The following is an 18,867-nucleotide window of genomic DNA, read 5'->3' as shown; positions in this document are numbered from 1 at the left end:
CAGTGGGAGAAGCCAGTGACACGTCAGACCAGCTGAGTGAGCTCACGGAACGTATGGGGGACCTCTAAGCGCTAGCAGCAGAGTTCCGCGCGTTTCGCTCCCCTGAGCTAGGTTAACACACAGTGAGGAAGCAGGCTGGGGGCCTCTGCTTTGGGAAAATAAACTGCATTCTTTTCCCACTGTGTATGTTTGCATACACAATAAAAATGACATGGTTTTCATATTTGGTGTGCATACACAAATTTAAGAATGTTATCTTAGTTCAGAACCAAAAACATTTTGATCTTTTAGCTTTGTTTTCTCTTGGGAACCGGGGGGGGAAAGACAGAATTAGCGAGGCACAGCTACATTTTCCCAGTGTGCCGGGGTCTCTCTCACTCTTACATTCTGCGACAGAGGTGCTCCATGGGTTGTACGTTCCGTTTTAGCAGAAAGAGGTGAATCCTGAAAGCAATTTATCTGCTTTGCTCAAGCAAGGCAATTTTTTTCCCCCCCAAAAAAACCCCTACAGATGCCTTTTAACCCTAAAGCAGAAGAAACTTCAAACCCCCTCCCTACTTGGTGTCACAACCGAGCTGTTACGGCATGTTTGCCTTTACAGGACGTTGCCAAGTTGCAGACAGATGTTAAATGCTCATAGGTAAGATCGCTCTCTCATTAAAGTTCAGAAGTGTTTGCTACTTACAAACGGTTGACTCTCTGCTGTATTGCCTTCATAATAAAAAGCACTTACTTCGCTGTGCGCTGTTTACACCACGGCTGGTTCCTTCACAGTATCAAATAGCCTCCTGCTCCACCTGGATCACCTTCCAAATGTTTTGGGTTCCTTCAGGACCAGACTCTAGCTGCAGGGACCCACATTTCGCTTCGAAAGCCAGCCTTCCCCTGCTGGAAGCAGCTGACCGGTACCAATTTATCTCAGCTGCTCCCACTTGACTTCATCAGTAATGAGCTGACAACAGCTCTGTCATGATTCGCCTGGAAGTCTGCACATTAAAAATCCCTGGGACGTTTGTTGAATATACAGTTACGGAGAGGATCTGGCCGCAGCGGGGAGTGTACATGGAGGTGGATTTGCTGGGGATCTCTGCAGCGTGCCGGCAGATGGCAGAGGTGAAACCGTCCCTCGGAGGAACGTCTGCTAGCCGCTGTCCTCGCCGTTTGGAGGTTGTGGTTAGCAGCACGCTGCAGTCCTACAGTTGTGTTGTAACTACGGATTATTTCTGAAGTAAGCGAAACACAAAACTGTCTGAAATCTATCAGTGAACTGAATGCCTCCAAACCGACCGTTAACGGGCTCAAAACGCACGGAGAGACAGACTTGTGCGCTCAGTGACAGGGAGATGTGGCCAAGAAGGCACTGAGGCGGAATGCTACCGCCCGGCTCGGAGCCCTCCCTCCCTTTGTACGCAGGAGCCGCTACCGATAAACCATCTCAATAGATGGAATCAGAGTAACGGAGCGAGCGCTGAGCCACCGCAGCTTCCCGGTCCCTTGTATTCCTGGTGCGTAACGCTGCCGTGCTGCGACACAAAGCGCCCCAGGGCTGGGGCAGGTCCTCTGCCAGTGCCCATCTCATCTCCCCGCACCGAGGACACAGCGGCAATGAATTACAGCCCGTCACAAGGGCTGCCATTGTGCAAGCACAGCGATTCAGGGGAAGTGGCTCCTTTGATTCACTGGCAGCAGCGGACGAAGATGAAATGTCAGCTCTGCCGGCGCTAGCTCGCTCTCGCAGCAGATCCTCCAGGAATGCAAGCTGCATGCGGCTGCCAAGTGTGAAGTATTGATGGCATTATTAATTATTATTAACTGCTCTTTTTCTTACACACACAATAGCTCAGCAAGTGTTTGGTGTTAGCTTTTGCAGCGTTCATACCTACGCCTGCGTTTCCACCAGACGAGGACTTTCCTCCCCGGAGGATCAAAGCTCAGGCCCCCCAAAGCAATGCTTCCCCAGCCACTTTTGTGTGAACTGGAAGATGACACCAGCCTTGCGGCCTCGTTTTTCAATGTCACCTCTGATCGGCTCTCGCAATTAACCACTGCTGGGCTAATGGCACCCGGGAGGGGAGCCCCCGGGCCGCACTGTGTGCCGGAGGAGCTGCGACGGGGGCACTTGAGAAAATGGTGCTTTTTCTTCTGCTGCCAAAGTTTAACTGCTGCCGTGGGGAGTCAATAAAACCCTCCCAGGACGAGAAGCAAAATTCCCCCTGTGCCAGCGTCACCCTTTCCAGAGCAGAGCTGCAGCATGACTGCCATCTGAGCTGCAGAGCACCGTATCCCATCTGCAAGAGCGCTCTGCCCGCGGCGGCCGTTTGCCTGCAGACCCCTCTCCTGCCTGGCCGTTCCAGGCCCTTTGCGGTCCGCAGCCGCTGGGCTGGCTCGCTTCGCCTTCCAGCGCGGAGCTGGCTGACTTGGGACACGGAGGGAGGGGTCGTTGTGCATAGCTGGTGGGTTTGTAAGGCCCTCTGAGCGGAGAGGAGCCTTCGGAGTAAGAGAAAATCATTGTTCCTGGTTTCACACTCAGCTGAGTTTCCATTCCACGCATTCCTCGTTACTCACTCTCTCTTAATCACGGCAGATGTTGACATCAGACACAGACTCACGAAGCAGAGGTTATTGAGAACATGACTTATGCTTGGAGAAATTCCTCCCAGAATATTTCAAGTTTCTGACTTTCGACTATATTTGGTGGTGGAGTGAGGAGAAGCTCTTCCGCATCTCCAGGGCTGCGGCGATGAGGGACCGCCCTGGGTGGCTGGGGCTGAGGCTGCTGCACTGGGAACGCGCTGGGGAGCAAAGTCCCCGACTTTGTGTTTCTCTCGGGAGTTTTGCTGACAGGAAATGGCAGTGTCGAGTATTCGGCTGGCAGCACTAACCGCATCCAGCATTCCCAGACTCTGAAATCCCTCTTCTTTCTGTAAACACCGAATCTGAAAGTCTTATCCGCCAACTCCAGCGAACCCGGCAGCGCCTGCGCTCCGCTCCAGCCCCTGCTCTCCCTGGAGCCTGTTCTCTCGCACCCACTCGTGTGACGGTGCCATGGGTGACTAACGGGGCGTGAGCTGCTTTACCATTACAGATATTCCTGGGAGAGACCAAGCATATGAAAATTTTGTCTTGAAGGAGGATGAAACTTTCAGTCTGAACACAGCATTGCGTGTGGCTGACGGTGTAAGGGCAGGGATCGACGCGGGGCTTCATAAAAGGGCAGGAAAATCCTCCTGATGCCCCCAGTACCTTCCCAGACCTCTCCAAGCTGGGGAAATTAAGCTCTGAAATGTTCTTTCCATCCCACAGAAATTTCCATCGTATTAAAAATTGTTCCTTTTTCTATGCTGAGATAAACGGAGACCTCCCGGCGCTTCCCTGAGTACCAGAGAGGGGACCGGGGTGAGGGCGAGCCCCGGCTCAGCTGCTCGGGCCCCTCCAAGCTGGGGAGGGCCGGGTTTGGGCACCGCGGAGCCTGGAGCAGCAGCTGCCAGGGCACACAGCGGCGTGGTTTGCCTGTGTCTCGTCCTTCCCGGGGCGCGCAGGGTGCCCTGCGTCTCTCCAGGGAAGCGGCGTTTGCTCCCGGAGCCGTGCGTGCCCCTGTGGTCAATGCACAGGGATGCGTTTTGGCAGAGTCAACACCAGCGGACACGCTCGCTCTCCTGTGTCATTCCTCTCTTTATTTCATTTCCTTGAACATTTTTCCTTAAAAATATAAGTGCTTTCTAAAATTAAAGCCAAACGCCCGACCTCGGAAGCGCTCATCCCAAGGGGCTAAGCCACGTGAGGAGACAGGACCCTTCCCATCCCCCTGGGACGCCACGTGCGTCACTGGGAACATCCCACGTCTGGGCGGTGGGACGTCACCCCGCCCTGCTCCCCCCTGCCACCCCATTTCCCTCCTTCTCCCTGCTCGGCCGCGCCTGCTCAGCCCCCTCCGCAGTGCCGGCACCGGCCCCGCGCGGCTCCTCGCTCCGCGTTGCCGGCAGAGGGTTAACGCTGTTCCAGAAGGCTCCGAGGAAGACGGACCAGGCGGTGGCTGCGGGAGAGAAAGGAGACGCTGGTCTGAGCTGGGCCCGAGAGCTGGGGAGAGCCAGGGACCCCGGCAGCGGCTGCCAGCACAGGCAGGGACCCCCCTTTGCCTCCTCTAAAATGATGGAACCGGGCCCCCTTCCTGCTTCTCCCCTGAGCTGTTTTCTCTCTCTCCCTTGTGAGAACAAAAGCCTCAAGTTCGTGCTGCAGAGAGCAGCTTTTCCATGGGGGAAGGGGCTGATAAAGCCGGCGGGGAGAAGCCAGCAGCCGCACAATCGCCAGCGCACGTTTCGGGGGGGCGAGGCGGCCTGATTTATAAAATAAACCCCGGCGCCCTCCTTCCAGCCCCGGGCGGGAAGCAGCTGCGCTGGAGCTGGCAGCCTGGCTGCCTCGGCTGGCGGAGGGAGCAGCAGCCACAGACAACAGTACGAAAAGCAAAACTCCCCTCTCCCCCCGCCCGGGCATGCTTCTTCCCAGAAACGAAAGCCTGGTGGGACGAGGAGCAGCCGGCTCACCTGGACGGTGCTTCGATTGCGAGGCTGATGCTGAGCCGCGGCTTCCCGAGCATGGCTCTAGAGCATGTAGATGATGTAGGAGAGGATCACCAGGCCGATGATGGCAAAAAACATCAGGATGAAAATATCCAGCATGGCGAGTGAGGAGCTGGGGGGGCGGGAGCTGCCGGGCTCCCCGCCGCGTGGAGAGGGGATGCTGGGCAGAGAGCGGCCGCTTCGCTCGGCAGCCCCCGCGGCTCAGCCGCTGCGTCCTCCCTGGCAGCCGGAGCGCGGCCGGCTCTGCTCAGGATGGAGAGCTGATGCCGGAGCTGACGGAGCCGCTTCCAGCGGGCAGGCAGAACATAAAGGGATGACACGCTTGGTCAGATGCAGCGCCAACCGCACGGGGTGGAGGAGCTCGCTCAGAGCGGGGCTCCCGGGAGGCACCGTCTGCCTGCGGGAAGGCTGCTTTGCCCCCCCGCCTTCCCACCCAAACTGCTGCCCGGTTTGTGAGGGTGCTTACAGGGATGTGACCCCGCTTGCAGCTGGGAAAGGGCCCATCCCACCAGGAAAGCAGCGACAGTGAGCGTTGGCCAGCGCAAAGCCGTGTCAAGCAGCTGGCGCCGCTCTGAACCCCCATCTTTCGGAGGCTGGTGCTCCCGGGGAGCTGCCGCCTCCTTTGCTTGCCGTGTCACGCTACCTGCTTCGGTTCAGAGCAACGCGACTTTGAGTGAGCAGCAGCAGCCGTGGAGCCTTGCTTTTTTAATTTTTTTGACTAGTGCTGTTGATGCAGATAACGTCCTTCTCCACACACCTTCCAGATTTCTCTCTTTCCCACTGCTGAACGCTGTCGTCGTGTCAAACCCCGCCTTGCGAGGCTGCAGCGGCCAAGCCAAGCCGTCGCCAGCCGCGCTCTGGGCACGAGGGCTGGCTGGGGTCGGCAGGACCCGGCTGTCCTGGTGCTGCGCTCCCGGCGCCGTCGGGCGAAGCCGGGACCCGGTGCCCGCGCTGCGCTGCCCACAGCCAAGCTGACCATTTCTCTGGGGGGGGTCCGGTCTCTGGAGACGCCACCAGCGCAGCTGAACCCCAGCAGACCCCAGCCCCACGTTGGAACCGGTGTTTGGCCTCTGACAGCAAGACCCTGCAGCGGTTTGGCAGCGGGGACGCTTCGCCTGTGCTTCCACCCTGCTCTCTGCGCGGGATCCTCCAGCCTGGCTCCCGGCTCAATTCCGAGGCGATTTCCCAGGCTCCGTGGTACCCAGCAGCCGCAGCACATCGGCCGGGCACGCTGCAGCGGGGCTCCAAACGCTTCACACGCATCCCTTGGCTTCCAGCCGCGCCCAGAGCAAGGGACGAGCCAAGAAGCTGCATCCCAGGCCAGCTCCCAGGGACAAAGGCGCTTCCCACTTCCAGGGGAGCCAGGCAGAGATGGGGAACGTGGCTCCAGAGCCCCCCCCCGGCCCCGAGACCCCACCGTGTTCCGAGGGAGCAGGAAAACGGCCAGAAAAGCGACTGCAATCAAACCCAGCACAATCAGCAGGTAAAAATTATACTTTTATTTTTAATTCGAGTAAACCGGGAAGAGAATCGGTTGGTTTGTTCCGTTCCATGGTTCGGTTAAAAAGGCCAAATAACGTTTTTATAGGTGGGCGCCCAACCCGACGGGAAGGAGTACACAAGGACAAACCCCAATCAAGCGACGGATCTGGAAGAAAACACGTTCTAAGCTCAGCACGGAGACGCAACCGGGGAAGCTGGGACGGACGGGGTCTGTTTTACACGTGATGAGAAGCAATTTAGCTTTTAACTTTTTTTTTACTATTTTATTTATTTATTTATTTTAAATACAGATTTAGGTGCTTTTCAGCTATGAAAAAAGGCAAAAAAGTGCATAAGTGGAGAGAAAAGGCAGAAATGAAGCAGTAAGAGGTTTGTTTCCCATGGCAGGGGAGAAGGGCAGGGCCTGGGAGGGGAGGGTTAGGACAATGGTTTCAAGGTAGCATTAAAAAAAGGTCTGTATACCAAAACAGAACTGCCTGTGTTATTTGGTCCATTAAAAAACGGTTTATTCACATTGATATCCCCCCAGTCCCAGACAAGAACATGATTAAGGATTAGCAGGGAGCCGCGGGCCCCCCCGCCCAGCCGCCCCCTCTCCCCTGCTCTTGTGCTCGCTTGTTTTAGCACCAACCGGGATTCCCATCCCATACAGCCCGTCCCGGCCGCTTCGGGGGTCTCGTTTGCACCCCGAGGAGATGATGTTGCCAGGAGCCCTCGTCACGCTCCCCGCTCCTGTTGCAGCCGACTGCGGAACGAGCCAGGAGTGAAACGCCCCCCCGTCCCCAGCTCACGCCCTCCTGGCGGGTCTCTGCCCTGCCAGGAACCCCCTTCCCGCCGGGACGTTTGCTCCGGCAGCCCCGGCTCCGGCCACCCCAACCCGGCACCGACCACGACCCAGCCCCGCAGCCCTGCGGGCTTTGGGAATGGGGACTGCCAGCGCGAGGCGTGGGACCCTCTCCCGCCCCAAGGCGCGTGCCCAGCGAGAGCCAAGGAACGTCTCAGCTCAGCTGCGTTGGTCCCTGGGTTCCCTGCTTTCCGCTGGGATTAGCAAAGGCGGCAGCTTCCCCTTGGAAGCATCCCGGCCCCGCGGCGTGGTGCAGCCGAGGCCCCGAGCAGCCGGGCAAGGGGACGGTTTCTCCGGCTGCCCGCTCTCCGTGGTCCGGGTGAGCCGGGGCTGGGAGCGGGCGCGGGGCAGCGCGAAGGCGTCACCGCTCCCCAAGGTTTGGCTTCTGTGACCCAGGAGAGGAGCATCCCGCTCCCGTCCTCCCCGCACGGGCTTCCAGTTATACCCGCCCCATCCAGCTCCAGGGCCTTCAGAGCCCAAGAGAGGGGACAGGGATGTGCTTTGAGATTTTGGTCCACGACGTGATCCCAAGTCAGCGGTGGCCCCACAAGCCACAGCTGCTGGGGACCAGCGAGAGGTGTAGGGTGGCTCAGGGTGACAAACCCCGGGTTCTGCCACTCGAGACCACGCTGCTGGAGGGGACGGTCACCCAGGACGGTCCCAGCGTGTCGGCAGAGGGAAGGATCTTTCACACGCGGCTCAGCAGAGGCACAGGGACAAGGGCTGATCCTGCTGGCTCCCCAGACCATCACCCAGCGGGTGGGGGGCTCTGGAGGGTCCCAACAGCCCCGCAGCAGCAAGAGAAAAGCAGGAAGATTCTGGGTAAATTTAAGGAGCGACCACGCTAAGAGGAAGAGGCTGCCCCGGCACGCAGGGCTCAGGGGACCCCCAGACCCTGGCCCAAAAAGAGTAAAAAGAGAAAGCTGGAGCTGTGGGGGGGCTGAGGTCTTGGTGTCCCCGGAGCAGCGGGGAGCCCGGCCCATCTCCAGCCCTGGAGCGGGAGCGGCAGCCTCCAGGCAAAGCGGGCAGCGGGCGCTCAGCGCCGGCTCGGGCCAGGGGAACGGCGCAGGCGGAACGGGGCAGCCGGAGCCCGAGCCAGAAGCAGCAAGAGCCGCGTGCAGGTCGTCCAGAGTGGCCGCTCTGAATCCCGAGAAGAAAGACTGTGTTTTAAGATTTTTACCGCGAATGTTTTTCTGTTTTGAGGACTGAAGGGAGCCAAGACCGAATGGAAACACGGCACAGAGGAGCTGGGAGAAGCAACGGTTCGAGCCAGAGCGATGCAGGGCGCAGGCTGCCAGCCCATCGATGAGCAGCCCTCACCTGGTCCACGCAGACATCGCTGCCCCCTGCCCACCCTTGCCCGAGCCGGGGAATTTGGTCCTAACCGAGTCTCCTCCTCCCTTTGCTGGGGTCCCCGGGGCTCCGGCTGCTTCCCCCACGAAATGCCGCAGCACCCAGGAGGGCGAGAGAGGAGGGAGACCGAAGGAGGAGGAAAGCCGTGGCGGTTTGGTCCCTCGAGCCCCCCCGGTCCCGGCAGAGCTAGAACAAAGCTGAACTGGCAAGGGAAACCGGAGGCGGCTGCAGAAACACGGAGTAACCGAGATGTCGGGGCGCGGCTCCGGCGGGCGAAGGCAGAGCACGCGGGATAAAGGACGCTGGGGCAGAGAGACGCACGCACACACACACGGGGCCACGCGGGCTGGGGGCTTGGCCGTGGGCCACGCGCCCCAGCCCGTCCCGCGGCTCAGATGGCCTCCACGTAGTTGGCGGGGAGCATGCCCGTGTCGCCTGTGCGCTCCACCGTGCCGTACATCCACCCGTCGTCGATCTGCTGCACGTTGATGATGGTGTCGCCATCCTGGAAGGAGACCTCGTCTTCGTCGGCCGCGTTGTAATCGTAGACAGCGCGGAAACGCTTCTGCGGGGAGAAGAGGGGTCAATGGGCGCGGACCCTCCCTGTCCCCTGTCCCCTGCCGCAGCCGGGCAGAGCTGCCCCCCACAGGGGGCTGGGGCACGGAGCCGTGCCAGATCCAGGGGCCTTCACCCGACGCAGGGATGCCGGTGCCAGCGGCGGCTGCGGGCAGCAGAAACCCGGCACCTGGCGCTACACCCGCCAGCCCTCCAAAACCGCTGCTCCCTGCGCCGCGTGGGGAGCCCAGGAGCAAACCCTGACCCTGGGGGTGCAAGGCCGGGGCTGGGGCGGGCGCTGTCAGCCCCGGCCATACTCACCCCCCCTCCAGAAGGAGCGTTGCGCTGCGTGGAGGCCGGGGCCGTGGGCTCCTTGTAGCCGTAGGACTGAGACGACGGCTGCTGCTGCTGGTAGCCTGGGGGAGGACGGGTCGGTGAGCCGGAGCTGGGACGTGGGGGATGCAGCAAAGCCCCTCGCAGAGAGGAGCTGGCTGCTGCCCCAGCAAATGCAGGGCCACGTGCCGGGGCAGGCTGCAGCGCCCGCAGCCCCCCGCAGCGCCCGCCGTACCTGGGGCACTGGGTTGGACGTAGTGGGACGGCTGATGCTGCTGCTCGGCAGGTCTCCGGTAGCTGGTGCTCTCCTGGGAGTTCCTGCGCTCCGGCTCAGCGCCCTCGCTGGGGCTCGGGCCCATCCTGCTCCTCTCGAATTCCTCATGGTATTTTATCTGCAGGGACGGGAGAGGAAGGAGAGGTTGGAGCGCAGCCAGGCAGCTCCGCAGCACCGGCCGCGGGGCTGAGCCCGGACCCAGCGACGGCAGCAGCTCCTGCAGCCCAGCATCACCCTCCACCTCGGCCCAGCTCGTTCCATTTCGCTGCCAAGGGCTCGGCATCAGCCACCCCGCAGCCCCCCAGCCGTCCCGGAGGGGTTACTCCCCCCATCTCCCCAGGGCCGTTTGCTCGGCCCCGTGCGTGGCACAGAACGGAGAAGGTTTAGGTGTCCTGTGGGCTGGATGTGCAACTTTTTCAGGTGTGGCTGACTTAAGAGCAGGCTCCCAAGCCCTCAGGCTGCAGCAGCAGGGAGCAAAAGCACCTTTAGGATCCCCCCCCACCCCGAGTTCAGTGTGCAATTCCCCCGCCTGCGGCCGGGTACAGCGGGCGCCGTGCCGGTACCGATCCAGCAGCTGCCCCCATCTCTCTAACCGACGCGTGAAGGGGCCCTGGGGGTCTCTGCTGAAGGAGACTCAGCGCGGATACCACCTCACGCACCGGGCCGAGCCCTCCCCGCAGCCAGCACAGCGAGGGCCCCCGCGCCACGGGACGGACGGAAGGGTTAACCCAGCCGCCCGGGCCTGGGTGTAAAAATTAATAACCACTTGTGTTAATGAACGCGTTGCTCTCGGAAAGCTCCCGGAGCCCATTTCCTCGTATCGCACCCTCCACCCCGTACCCCTCCATCCGCGGAGGCGTGCGTGCCCCAGCGAGTGCCGCGGTGCCGGGCAGCCCCTTCGCCGCCCGCGCGCCTGCCCAGCTGCGCCCTCGGGAGCGAGACGCCGCCGCTGAGCCCGGCTTTCCGCAGCGAGCGGGTTCGTCTCCGTGTCTTGATTAAGTGGGTCACTGCAACCCCGGCTGGCAGCCAGATGCCTACAGGGAAGCCGCTGAAAACGGCTCCCGTGGCTGGGAGGGGGCGAAGGAGGCAGAGGGGAGGGACGCAGACTGGTCTCATCTCTACTGCGTTATTTAATGCCCCCAAACCTCCACCGAGTCTCTCAAAAAAGGAAAGGGCACAGCCCCGCTCCACGGCAGGGAAGCTGTGCTCACCTCCTGCCAGCTCAGAGCCCCCCGGGAAGCTGCGCCCAGGGAAACGCCGCCAGCCAGGGCCCTTTCCCAGGCAGGAACCCTCCCCAGCCCTCGCCGTCCTGGGGTTTGGTGTGCAGGTGCCATCCCAAAGCTCCCGGAGGAGAGACCAGTACCTGCCGGAGAACTGCACACTGGGATCAGCAGAGGAGGGGATAAACAACCTCTCCCATCGCGCTGGGGACGCTCGTGTTCGTGTGCGAGCTCCCACGGCGGGCGCAGGCACCGTCCTCCCTCTCCCTGCGTTCCCGCCGGCGCAGCCCCTCCTCCCATGGAGCCCCCGGCGAGCAGGCAGCAGCCCCCAGCCCAGGGGCTGTGTCCCCGAGGGGGGGACACGAGGATGCTCAAGGACGGAAAAGGGGGAGCGGCTCAGGGCGCTGCAGAGCCCGGCGCTGCGAGATCACCGCAGCCGCCTGTCGCATGGCTGCCGAGGAGTTTTCCCACGCAAAGCCGCGCTCCCGGGGCCAGGTCACTGCGCAGGGAGAACGCAGCCCTTCCCTTCCAACAGCCGCTGGCTGGCTGGTACGGCGCACACATGACTTTCACCAGCGGCCGAAAGTTAATTAGCTCCCCGCGTCCTGCCGAAGGCAAATGCTGCCGCGGGCTCCCGTGCCGCGAGGCCTGGGAGCGCAGGGATGGTTCGGGCAGGGGACAGACGCACCCCACACCTGACGCAGGCAGTGCCGCAGCTCTACGTGCGAGCGTGCATCCTCCTTCACCATGGCAACACAGCGACGTCCCGGCCGCCACGCCGCGCACCGCCCGCACGCGGAGCTGGACGGAGGCTGCCGGGGGAGCGCAGGCTGCCAGGCCAGCTGCCGCGGAACGCCAGCACGGCTTTAATGTCATTTTCAGAAAGGGAAGAGCTGGGTCTCCTGCGGACGCAGGACAGAGCTCTCCTTCCAGCAGGCCACGGGAGGACGGAGACGCTGCTGTGCGCAGCGCCAGGACCCCCTCCCTCGCAGCACCGAGGCGGGAGGGATGCTGAGCGTGGCCAAGGGGCCTCGAGGAGCCCCCTGCAAGGCGGCCACCGAGAGACGGGGGCCATAGGTAGGAAAGCAGAGGACGCTGCCTGTCTCACCCTCGGGGCTGGTGACAGCAGGTGCTGGGACGCTGGGGTCCGCGCGCAGCCTTGGCACACACCAATGGCAGCAGCTGCAGCAGACGCTCCCAGCAGCCGGGTGGCCGGGAAGGGCTTTGCAGGAGTGGGGAGGGGGCAAGGCACGCAGGGCCTGGCAGGGGACACTCGCAGCTGCACAGGGACGGGAGGAAGAGGTGTGCCTTGGGCTGGGCCTTCCACACACCAGCACGAGCGGGACTGGAGCCCCTCAGGGGCAGCAGCAGCGTGGGGCTGGCCCCAGCGAGCCCGGACCCCGCGGCGCTGCCCACGCTGAGGGGTACGGTGACAATCCGGGGCGGGTGGGACAGCCCCTGGTCCACACCTGCCCCCACCGAACGCCCCTCCGCCGCTCCCCTCCTCGCTCCTCACAGTCACCGTGGACGCGAGCGCCTCGGGAGGAGTGCGGGACTCCGACGCCCCTCCGGATGCGGCTGCAGCGCCCGCCAGCACGGAGGAGCCAGGAGAGGTGCAACGGGGTCACAAGGTGCCCAGGCAAATGGGCTGGAGAATGAACACTGCCAGGCTTTCGAGATGCTGCGGCCCGGTGCGCTCGTCAGCGGCCGTCAGAGCAGGGGTCCGCTCGGGCAGAGCCCCCCCCGCCGCCTCCGCAGGAGACGGTCACGGCAACACCACACGGGAGATCAGACACTCACGTTGCTGATCTGATCCTGCGTCTTCTTGATTCTCTGCAGCTCCGGGGTGTCAGCCACCACGCTGAAGCCTTTCCCCTTGTTCTTCTCAAACTCCTCCTTGTAGCGAATCTGCGGACAAACAAGCAGCAGCAGATTTAACGTGCGGGAAGGCCGGCACGAACAGCAGCCGGACTCGGCACAGCCCCTCACTGTGAGCCCGCGCTCCGTGGGATGCAGCAGCTTCCCAACAGGGCCCCTGCCTCGCTCGGGAGGCTCCCAGCGCGTCCTGTACGGCAAAGCGGGGCACTGCCGAGAGCCGGAGCGCGCCGGCAGCTCCCCACGCGCCCGCTGATCTCGCTCTCGGTCAGCAGCGGCTGGGGTGACGCGGAGTGACCGTGACCGGCCTGTGGGCTACCAGCGAGCCCAAGTCACGTACGGCGGCGCAGCGACTTGGCATGCTGCTGCTCTGGAGCCCCACGGATCGCAGGAGCTGCGCCGAACAACAGCGGTTCCCAGTCGGGGGATGTCTGGCCGCCTCCGGGAAGGGGCACACCCAGGAAGATCACAATGAAACCAGCGCGCGGAGGGGGGAGGCTGGCAGAACACAAGCGCTCTTATTCCTGTTTGCCAGACACTGACATCAGCATCCTTCCCATTACACCCAGGGGCTGAAGAGTCCCAGTTTTCTTTGCTCCTTTTTTTTTTTTTTAAGTATAGCTCTACACAGCTCTGCACCGGGGTTTCCAGCTCTCCCCGGAGGGAGCTAACGGCACACCACCACAGCCCCCACGCGCTCCAGGGGCTGCTGGTCCCGTCCCTGGTCCCAGCCGGCCCCGCTCCGCGCAGGACCGCCGCTCCGCCCGTCACCCAGAAGCAGAAGCGGCTTCTGCAAGGGCTGAAACCCAACTGCCAACTCCAACAGGGAAGGAAACGGCGCTCGGCTGTCCGGCCCACGCCGACGCAGCGGCTTTGCTGACCGTCGGATCTGAGCAGCCAGACACGCTCCATTTCCACAGGACGGGGGAAGCAGACGTGCAGCGAGACGCCCCGGCCTCCTCCATCCTCTGTGCACGGATCTGGCCCCGCACCGGAGCTGCCTCCACACACCCGGGGAGGACAGAACCTCAGGGGCTCCGTTTGGTTGCAGCCAGAGCTGCCTCCTCCCCAGGGATCCACCTCCCGGAGCTGGCCTGGCGCGCTGCGGACAGCTGTGTGCTGTCACTGAAAGGAAAAGGTCACCACGGCCGCTCGTGCGAGCGCATGAAATCTCTGCGCCCTGGCTCTGTGCGTGCAAGCGGGGCCGGTGCTCGCCCCCTCGGCTGGTGGGACGCTGCGGGCCGGGGATGGAGCTGCGGGAGAAGCGGAGCAGGAGCCGCCTTCGATAGACCGGGATGGGAAGCAGCCCACGCGTCGCTCCCGAGGAAATGCGCACCCAAGCGCAGGGCCAGACACCAGCGTCTGGCCAGCACAAGCAGCTTCCGCAACCCTTCCCGCAACCCTTCCCGCAACCCTTCCTGCAACCCTTCCCGCCCCGCTGCCAACGGACGGTCGGGAAGCCGGGCTGGCTCCGCAAGGAGTGGGCTCGCAGGATGAGGGCTGTGCCTGCGGGTCGGCGCCGCTCACGTGCCGTGCCAGGATGAAGCTCGGGGCGGAGGAGCGGCAGCGTGGCGCGCAGGCGGGAGGGAGCAGCTTTCTCCCCACGCGCTCCTGCGCCTCCTCCGGACCTCGCGCACCTGCCTGCCGTGCGGATGGTGCAGCCAGCTGGGCATGGAAACTCCTTTCAGGAAAGGCTGCCAAAGGTTTTATAGTGGCTTCTGGAGAAGCCAGGACACCTCTGCCGCCATCGGGGCTCTCCCGTGGCCTCGCCCGGCTCCCGCGTGGGACTGCCACAGCGGGCAGGGCAGGCAACATCGCGTTAGGCTGCCGACTGTAACGTGGCATGGGAAAGCAGAAGTTTAATGAGCCGGCCGCAGAGCCCACCCTGGGAGGACCCCAGCACAGCCAGGACACCACAGCACGCGAGAGGAACACGAGAGCGATCCCAAGGCAGAAGCCTTCTTTTGCCTGAAGCAATGAGAGGGGCAAAACCAAGCCAACCCAACGCAGCTTTAGCGGGCCAGGGCAGAGAACACGGCCCGAACCCCACCGGTGAGGAAGGAGCAGCCCCAAGGCGTCAGCCACCCGCACGAGGAGCCAAGGGCGATCAGAGCCGCCGCACAGACCCTGTGACAGCACGGGGCAGCGATCAGGAGGGGCTGAGTCAGCCCCGCACGCCGCTCCGCACAGCGCCGGCCCCGGTTCGCTCCGCCAAAGGTGGGCAGGGGGCTGGGTCTGTCCCTTGTCCGCCCGCTCCCCGCTCAGGGATGCCGGCCCCAGCACCGTGCCTGGGGACGCTCGGAACAAGAGGAGGGTTTCTCCCGCGGGCTGCCGCTCAGCCGCCCCGAGGAGGGGGCACCGGGCACCGGCTGCAAACGCACAAGCTGACGAGATGCGAGAAATCCAGGCTAGAAAGATAAAGAGTCACCAAGCGGGAAGCTGATTACCGTGCCAAGCAGTTCCTCTGACACATTCTGCATTCTCACCCTCTCAAATCCACCCCACTCCATCTTTTCAGCCCTCCAACTTTCAGGTTATTGGAACTTCACCCTAAAATAAACCCGGTACAGGGATGCCTGACTGAGGGGAGACCCAGACAGGAGTTGCAGGGGAAGACGCTGCTACCGGGGGGCAGGAACCCAAAACACACGGTTAAGGCTGATGGTCCCAGCTAGCTGGGGCTCCTGCACCCCAGCACACGGAAATCACAGCACGGCTCAAGCATCAGGGGGATGCTGGGAGGAAGCAAGGGAGGCCGTTAGGTGCTGAACCAGTGCTCAGCTCCGGGGAATTGCTCATTAGCAGGATCCAGGGCCCTTCCTGGCTTCGGCGCAGGCGTGGCCGGGTCCCGCCGGGCTGCAGCCATCGCCGGGGCTGAGCGAGAAGGGCGGAAATGACGGAGGAAGCGTTCAGACGAGGCTCCTTTCAGCTTCTCCCTCCCTTATACGGGCACTGGGCTGTGCAGGCAGCAGTGGGGACGGGACCCGGGACCCCCGGCCACGGAGGAGCCCCCCGCGCAGTGCAGCCCGCCCTTACGGAGGCACAAACCCCTGCTCCCGCCCCGCTCCGGGGTCCTGCTCCCTTTGCTCCCTCGGCTGCCCAGCCGGTCTCGGCTCCAGCACACTAAACCCCAACCGCGCCCGCGTCCTCGACGTCGCTGACAGCGGCTCCGCGAGGTGACGGCCGCGGGGCCGTGACGGGGACAGGAGACGGGCACCTGCCTCCCACGCCACCGGAGCCTCCGCCCGCCGGCAGGAAGGGCTGCACCCAAACCCGCCCGATTCGAGGGGTTCAGAGAGGAGCCACAGGGCAGGAACCTGCAATTTTCTAGCCGCACGTGGGCTGTAAGAGGAGGCTGCAGGCGTAAAAGCCGCCGCTTTGGGGACTCATTTAGCCACACAAGGCATCATTATCCCATGCCCGCCAGTGACCGGAAGAGAAGGCGCCTTCCCAGCAGACACAAATAGCGGGGGCAGCGGGAGCGGCGTGAAACCGCTGCAGCCCGGCACGCAGCTGCCCCGTCCCCAGCTCCCGGCACACGGCTCCGGTGAGCCACCTGCTCCCCCGGTCACTGCAGGGCGGACGGGCAGGGTGTCTGTGGTGGGAGGAGATACGGCATCAGCCTCCGCAGGGTCATCCACAAGCACAGCGGCCCCCTCCGGCCCCCAGCTCCAGGGGAACAGACAAACTGCTGAGGAGCGTCGCTCCCATTGCCAGGGAATGGCTCTCCGCCGGTCAGAAATCCCTGACGGAGGGGACAGAGCCAGCGATCTCCCTTCTCCCGCCGCAGCTCCCAGCCAGGTTCTCTGGAGGGGCCCCCGCTCAGGGAAGCGTCGCACCGAGGACCAAGGCTCAGCCACCGCCGAGTGCGGCAAACGCGAGCCTGACGGCGAGATGTGACGGCTCACACAACCCCGATCTTACCCCCAGGGATTTCACTGCTCGGCCCACATGCGGAGCTCTGCCTGCCCAGCAGCGTGCGCCAGGACGCGCATTTTTGGTGGCACCTGAACTGGAAACCCGTAGCACAAAAGCCCTGCCGCCAGGCTGGCACCGCTGCGAAGCAGAGCCAGCAAGCCCCTCGCCACAACCCTTCCCTGCCTCAGCCAAGAGCTCCAGCTCAGCCAGTTACTGGCAGGACCGACCCCGCCGCCCGCTCTGGGAGGGCTGGGGTGACCTGTGCTGGTCCCCAGGGCTTTGCGCAGCTCCTGCCGCCGGTGAGAGGGGGCTGGCAATAAACCAGCGCTGCTGGAGCCCTTGGAGAAATACCAGTGCTTGGGCTTGGAAAACGGGAGCCTCCCTTTGTAGGCAGAACAAAGGCAGAGAGGAATTAAGATTTTATCTGGAGTGTGCTTAGGATCTACCCTCCCCAGGGCTCAGGGCTTCAGCCTGGCACCTTCCACCTGGTTCAGCCGTGCTGCATCCCTCCCGCCGCTCCCCGCATCCCTCCCGGCCGCTCCCGCATCCTTCCCGCTGCTCCCCGCATCCCTCCCGGCCGCTCCCGCATCCCTCCTGGCTGCTCCCCGCATCCCTCCTGGCCGCTCCCCGCATCCCTCCCGGCTGCTCCCCGCATCCTTCCCGCTGCTCCCCGCATCCCTCCCGGCCGCTCCCGCATCCCTCCTGGCCGCTCCCCGCATCCCTCCCGGCTGCTCCCCGCATCCCTCCCGCCGTTCCCCGCAGAGCACCCACACAGCACCCCCCTCCAGCACCCTTTCGCCCTCCCGCTCAGAAATCCTTCTTTGCCGCTCATCCAGGTGAAGCCAGCACTGAAGAGGTGGGGTGCTGGTGCCTGGCAGCTGCGCCCCAGCCCTGTAAGCGCAGACGGCTCTCACAGCCCGGTGCTGTCCCAGCTCCAGCCCGCAAAGCCCAGGAGACCGCCGGGCGCTGGGCATGGCCACTTCCCTCCCAGGGACACTGGTCCTGCTGGCCTTCGGGTTCTTGTGACCGGCTCCCGGAGGTGCAGCTCCAAGGAACAGACATCCCCTCCCTGCACGGCCCCCTCCCACACCCCACACCCCGCTGAACGTCCCAGCCAGCTACAGCAGAGCCCGGGCAGCCACCCCCCCTCCCCAGGGTCTCCATTAATGAGCAACAACTAACGAAGAGCCTGAGCTCATTGTAGGAGCAGTGCCGGGGACTCCAGAGCACTTGGTGCAGCGTTATCCCGACTGTTACCATGGAAAAGCAGCCGTCTCCCCGTAACTGCTCCATGAAACGCAGAGCCCCAGGCCGTGAGCCGAGCTGCGCTTGTGCAGGACGGAGCTGTTGGGGAACTGCTCCGAGGAAGAGATCTTACAAAAGGCGAGGTTTCAAAACCCAGCGCTGGCTGCACGGCCCCACCAGCTCTGCCCGCTGACAGGTAAGGTCCTGAGGCTGCCCCCCCTCCTCGTCCCGCGGGATGTGTTCCCAGGGAATCTGCTTTTCAGCTCCCGGCACTCTCAGGATAATGGAAGTAGGAGGAGGGAAGGTCACGGCGTCCTTCCCAGCACAGCAGGGAGAGGCATGCACCCATCCCGAAAAACGACTGCTCGCCCTGAGAACGCTACGGCAAATCCCGCGCTGCCCGCCCCCTGCCCCGAACCAGCACCGCTGCGACGCTGAGCCCAGCCAGCACGCCTCGCTGGCAACACTCCGCGCGGCCTTTTCGCCCCTTTACAAAGGAAAAAAGAAATTAAACAGATCCCCAGCACAGCTGCCACATCCTGTGCTCTCCTGAGAGACTGACTCTCCAAGATTGCTGCTGGATGCGTGTTCTTCCAGCACAGCGTGCTGCCTGCAGTTCTGCGACACCGAAGCTCAAGACATCGGTGCGGGGCACCGTCTCGGATCCCTCACCACCGCCTCAGCGGAGCGAGCCCCACAGAGAAGGGTCACTCAGAGCAGCCTGTTCCCGTGCTAACCGTGCCCTTCCCGCTGTTTCTCCAAAACCGATGTTCACGTTTCTGTTCTCAGTGTTTTGGAAGCAAACCAGAGATCTCTCCTTGGCCCACCCAGGGGACCCAGAGCCAAGCGGCTCCCACTGCACCATCAGGAGATACCGGCATGAGAAGCCAGCCCACGGCCGAGCGTCACGGCTGGGGACTTTGCTGATGCAGGGACACCTCCAGGGTACCAAACAGGACGTGTCTGGACAGCACCCTCCCCAAACAGGCCCTGCTCTTCCCACTAGAGAAAGAAATCCTGATCCCTGCCAGTCGTTATCCTTGCATCTGTTTACTTCTGCTTGCCAGGGCTTTCAAGCCCTACAGGATTTGGGTTTACCCAAAATACTCGCCTACAGTTGACGCCTGTCCGGATGAGGCCGTTTGCCACTTCACCTCACTGTATGGCAGA

The 18,867-nt window shown here is 63.0% G+C and overlaps 1 protein-coding gene and 1 long non-coding RNA gene across 2 annotated transcripts in view; both read right to left on the bottom strand.

Annotated features, from left to right (window-relative positions):
• Positions 1-3,654: 3,654 nt before the first annotated feature.
• LOC147597647 (uncharacterized) lies at positions 3,655-5,147 on the bottom strand. The gene is made up of 2 exons (XR_015261109.1): positions 4,542-5,147; positions 3,655-4,033 (listed from the first exon to the last, which is right to left on the bottom strand). It is a non-coding gene; the product is annotated as an uncharacterized LOC147597647 (long non-coding RNA).
• Positions 5,148-6,056: 909 nt separating this feature from the next.
• Positions 6,057-18,867, bottom strand: part of LASP1 (LIM and SH3 protein 1) — a 31,600-nt gene continuing 18,789 nt past the window's right edge. The window contains exons 4-7 of the mRNA XM_086766769.1: positions 12,460-12,567; positions 9,401-9,557; positions 9,154-9,248; positions 6,057-8,842 (exon numbers count right to left, since the gene is read on the bottom strand). Coding sequence (XP_086622895.1) covers positions 8,669-8,842; positions 9,154-9,248; positions 9,401-9,557; positions 12,460-12,567 — 534 coding nt within the window. The 3' untranslated portion in view covers positions 6,057-8,668. The remainder of the gene's footprint in view (positions 8,843-9,153; positions 9,249-9,400; positions 9,558-12,459; positions 12,568-18,867) is intronic.

This window comes from Chlamydotis macqueenii, chromosome 25, assembly GCF_036417535.1.
Source record: "Chlamydotis macqueenii isolate bChlMac1 chromosome 25, bChlMac1.mat, whole genome shotgun sequence".
Taxonomy (NCBI): Eukaryota; Metazoa; Chordata; class Aves; order Otidiformes; family Otididae; genus Chlamydotis; species Chlamydotis macqueenii.
Note: the sequence above shows the minus strand (reverse complement) of the source record. Positions and strands in the feature narration are given on the sequence as shown.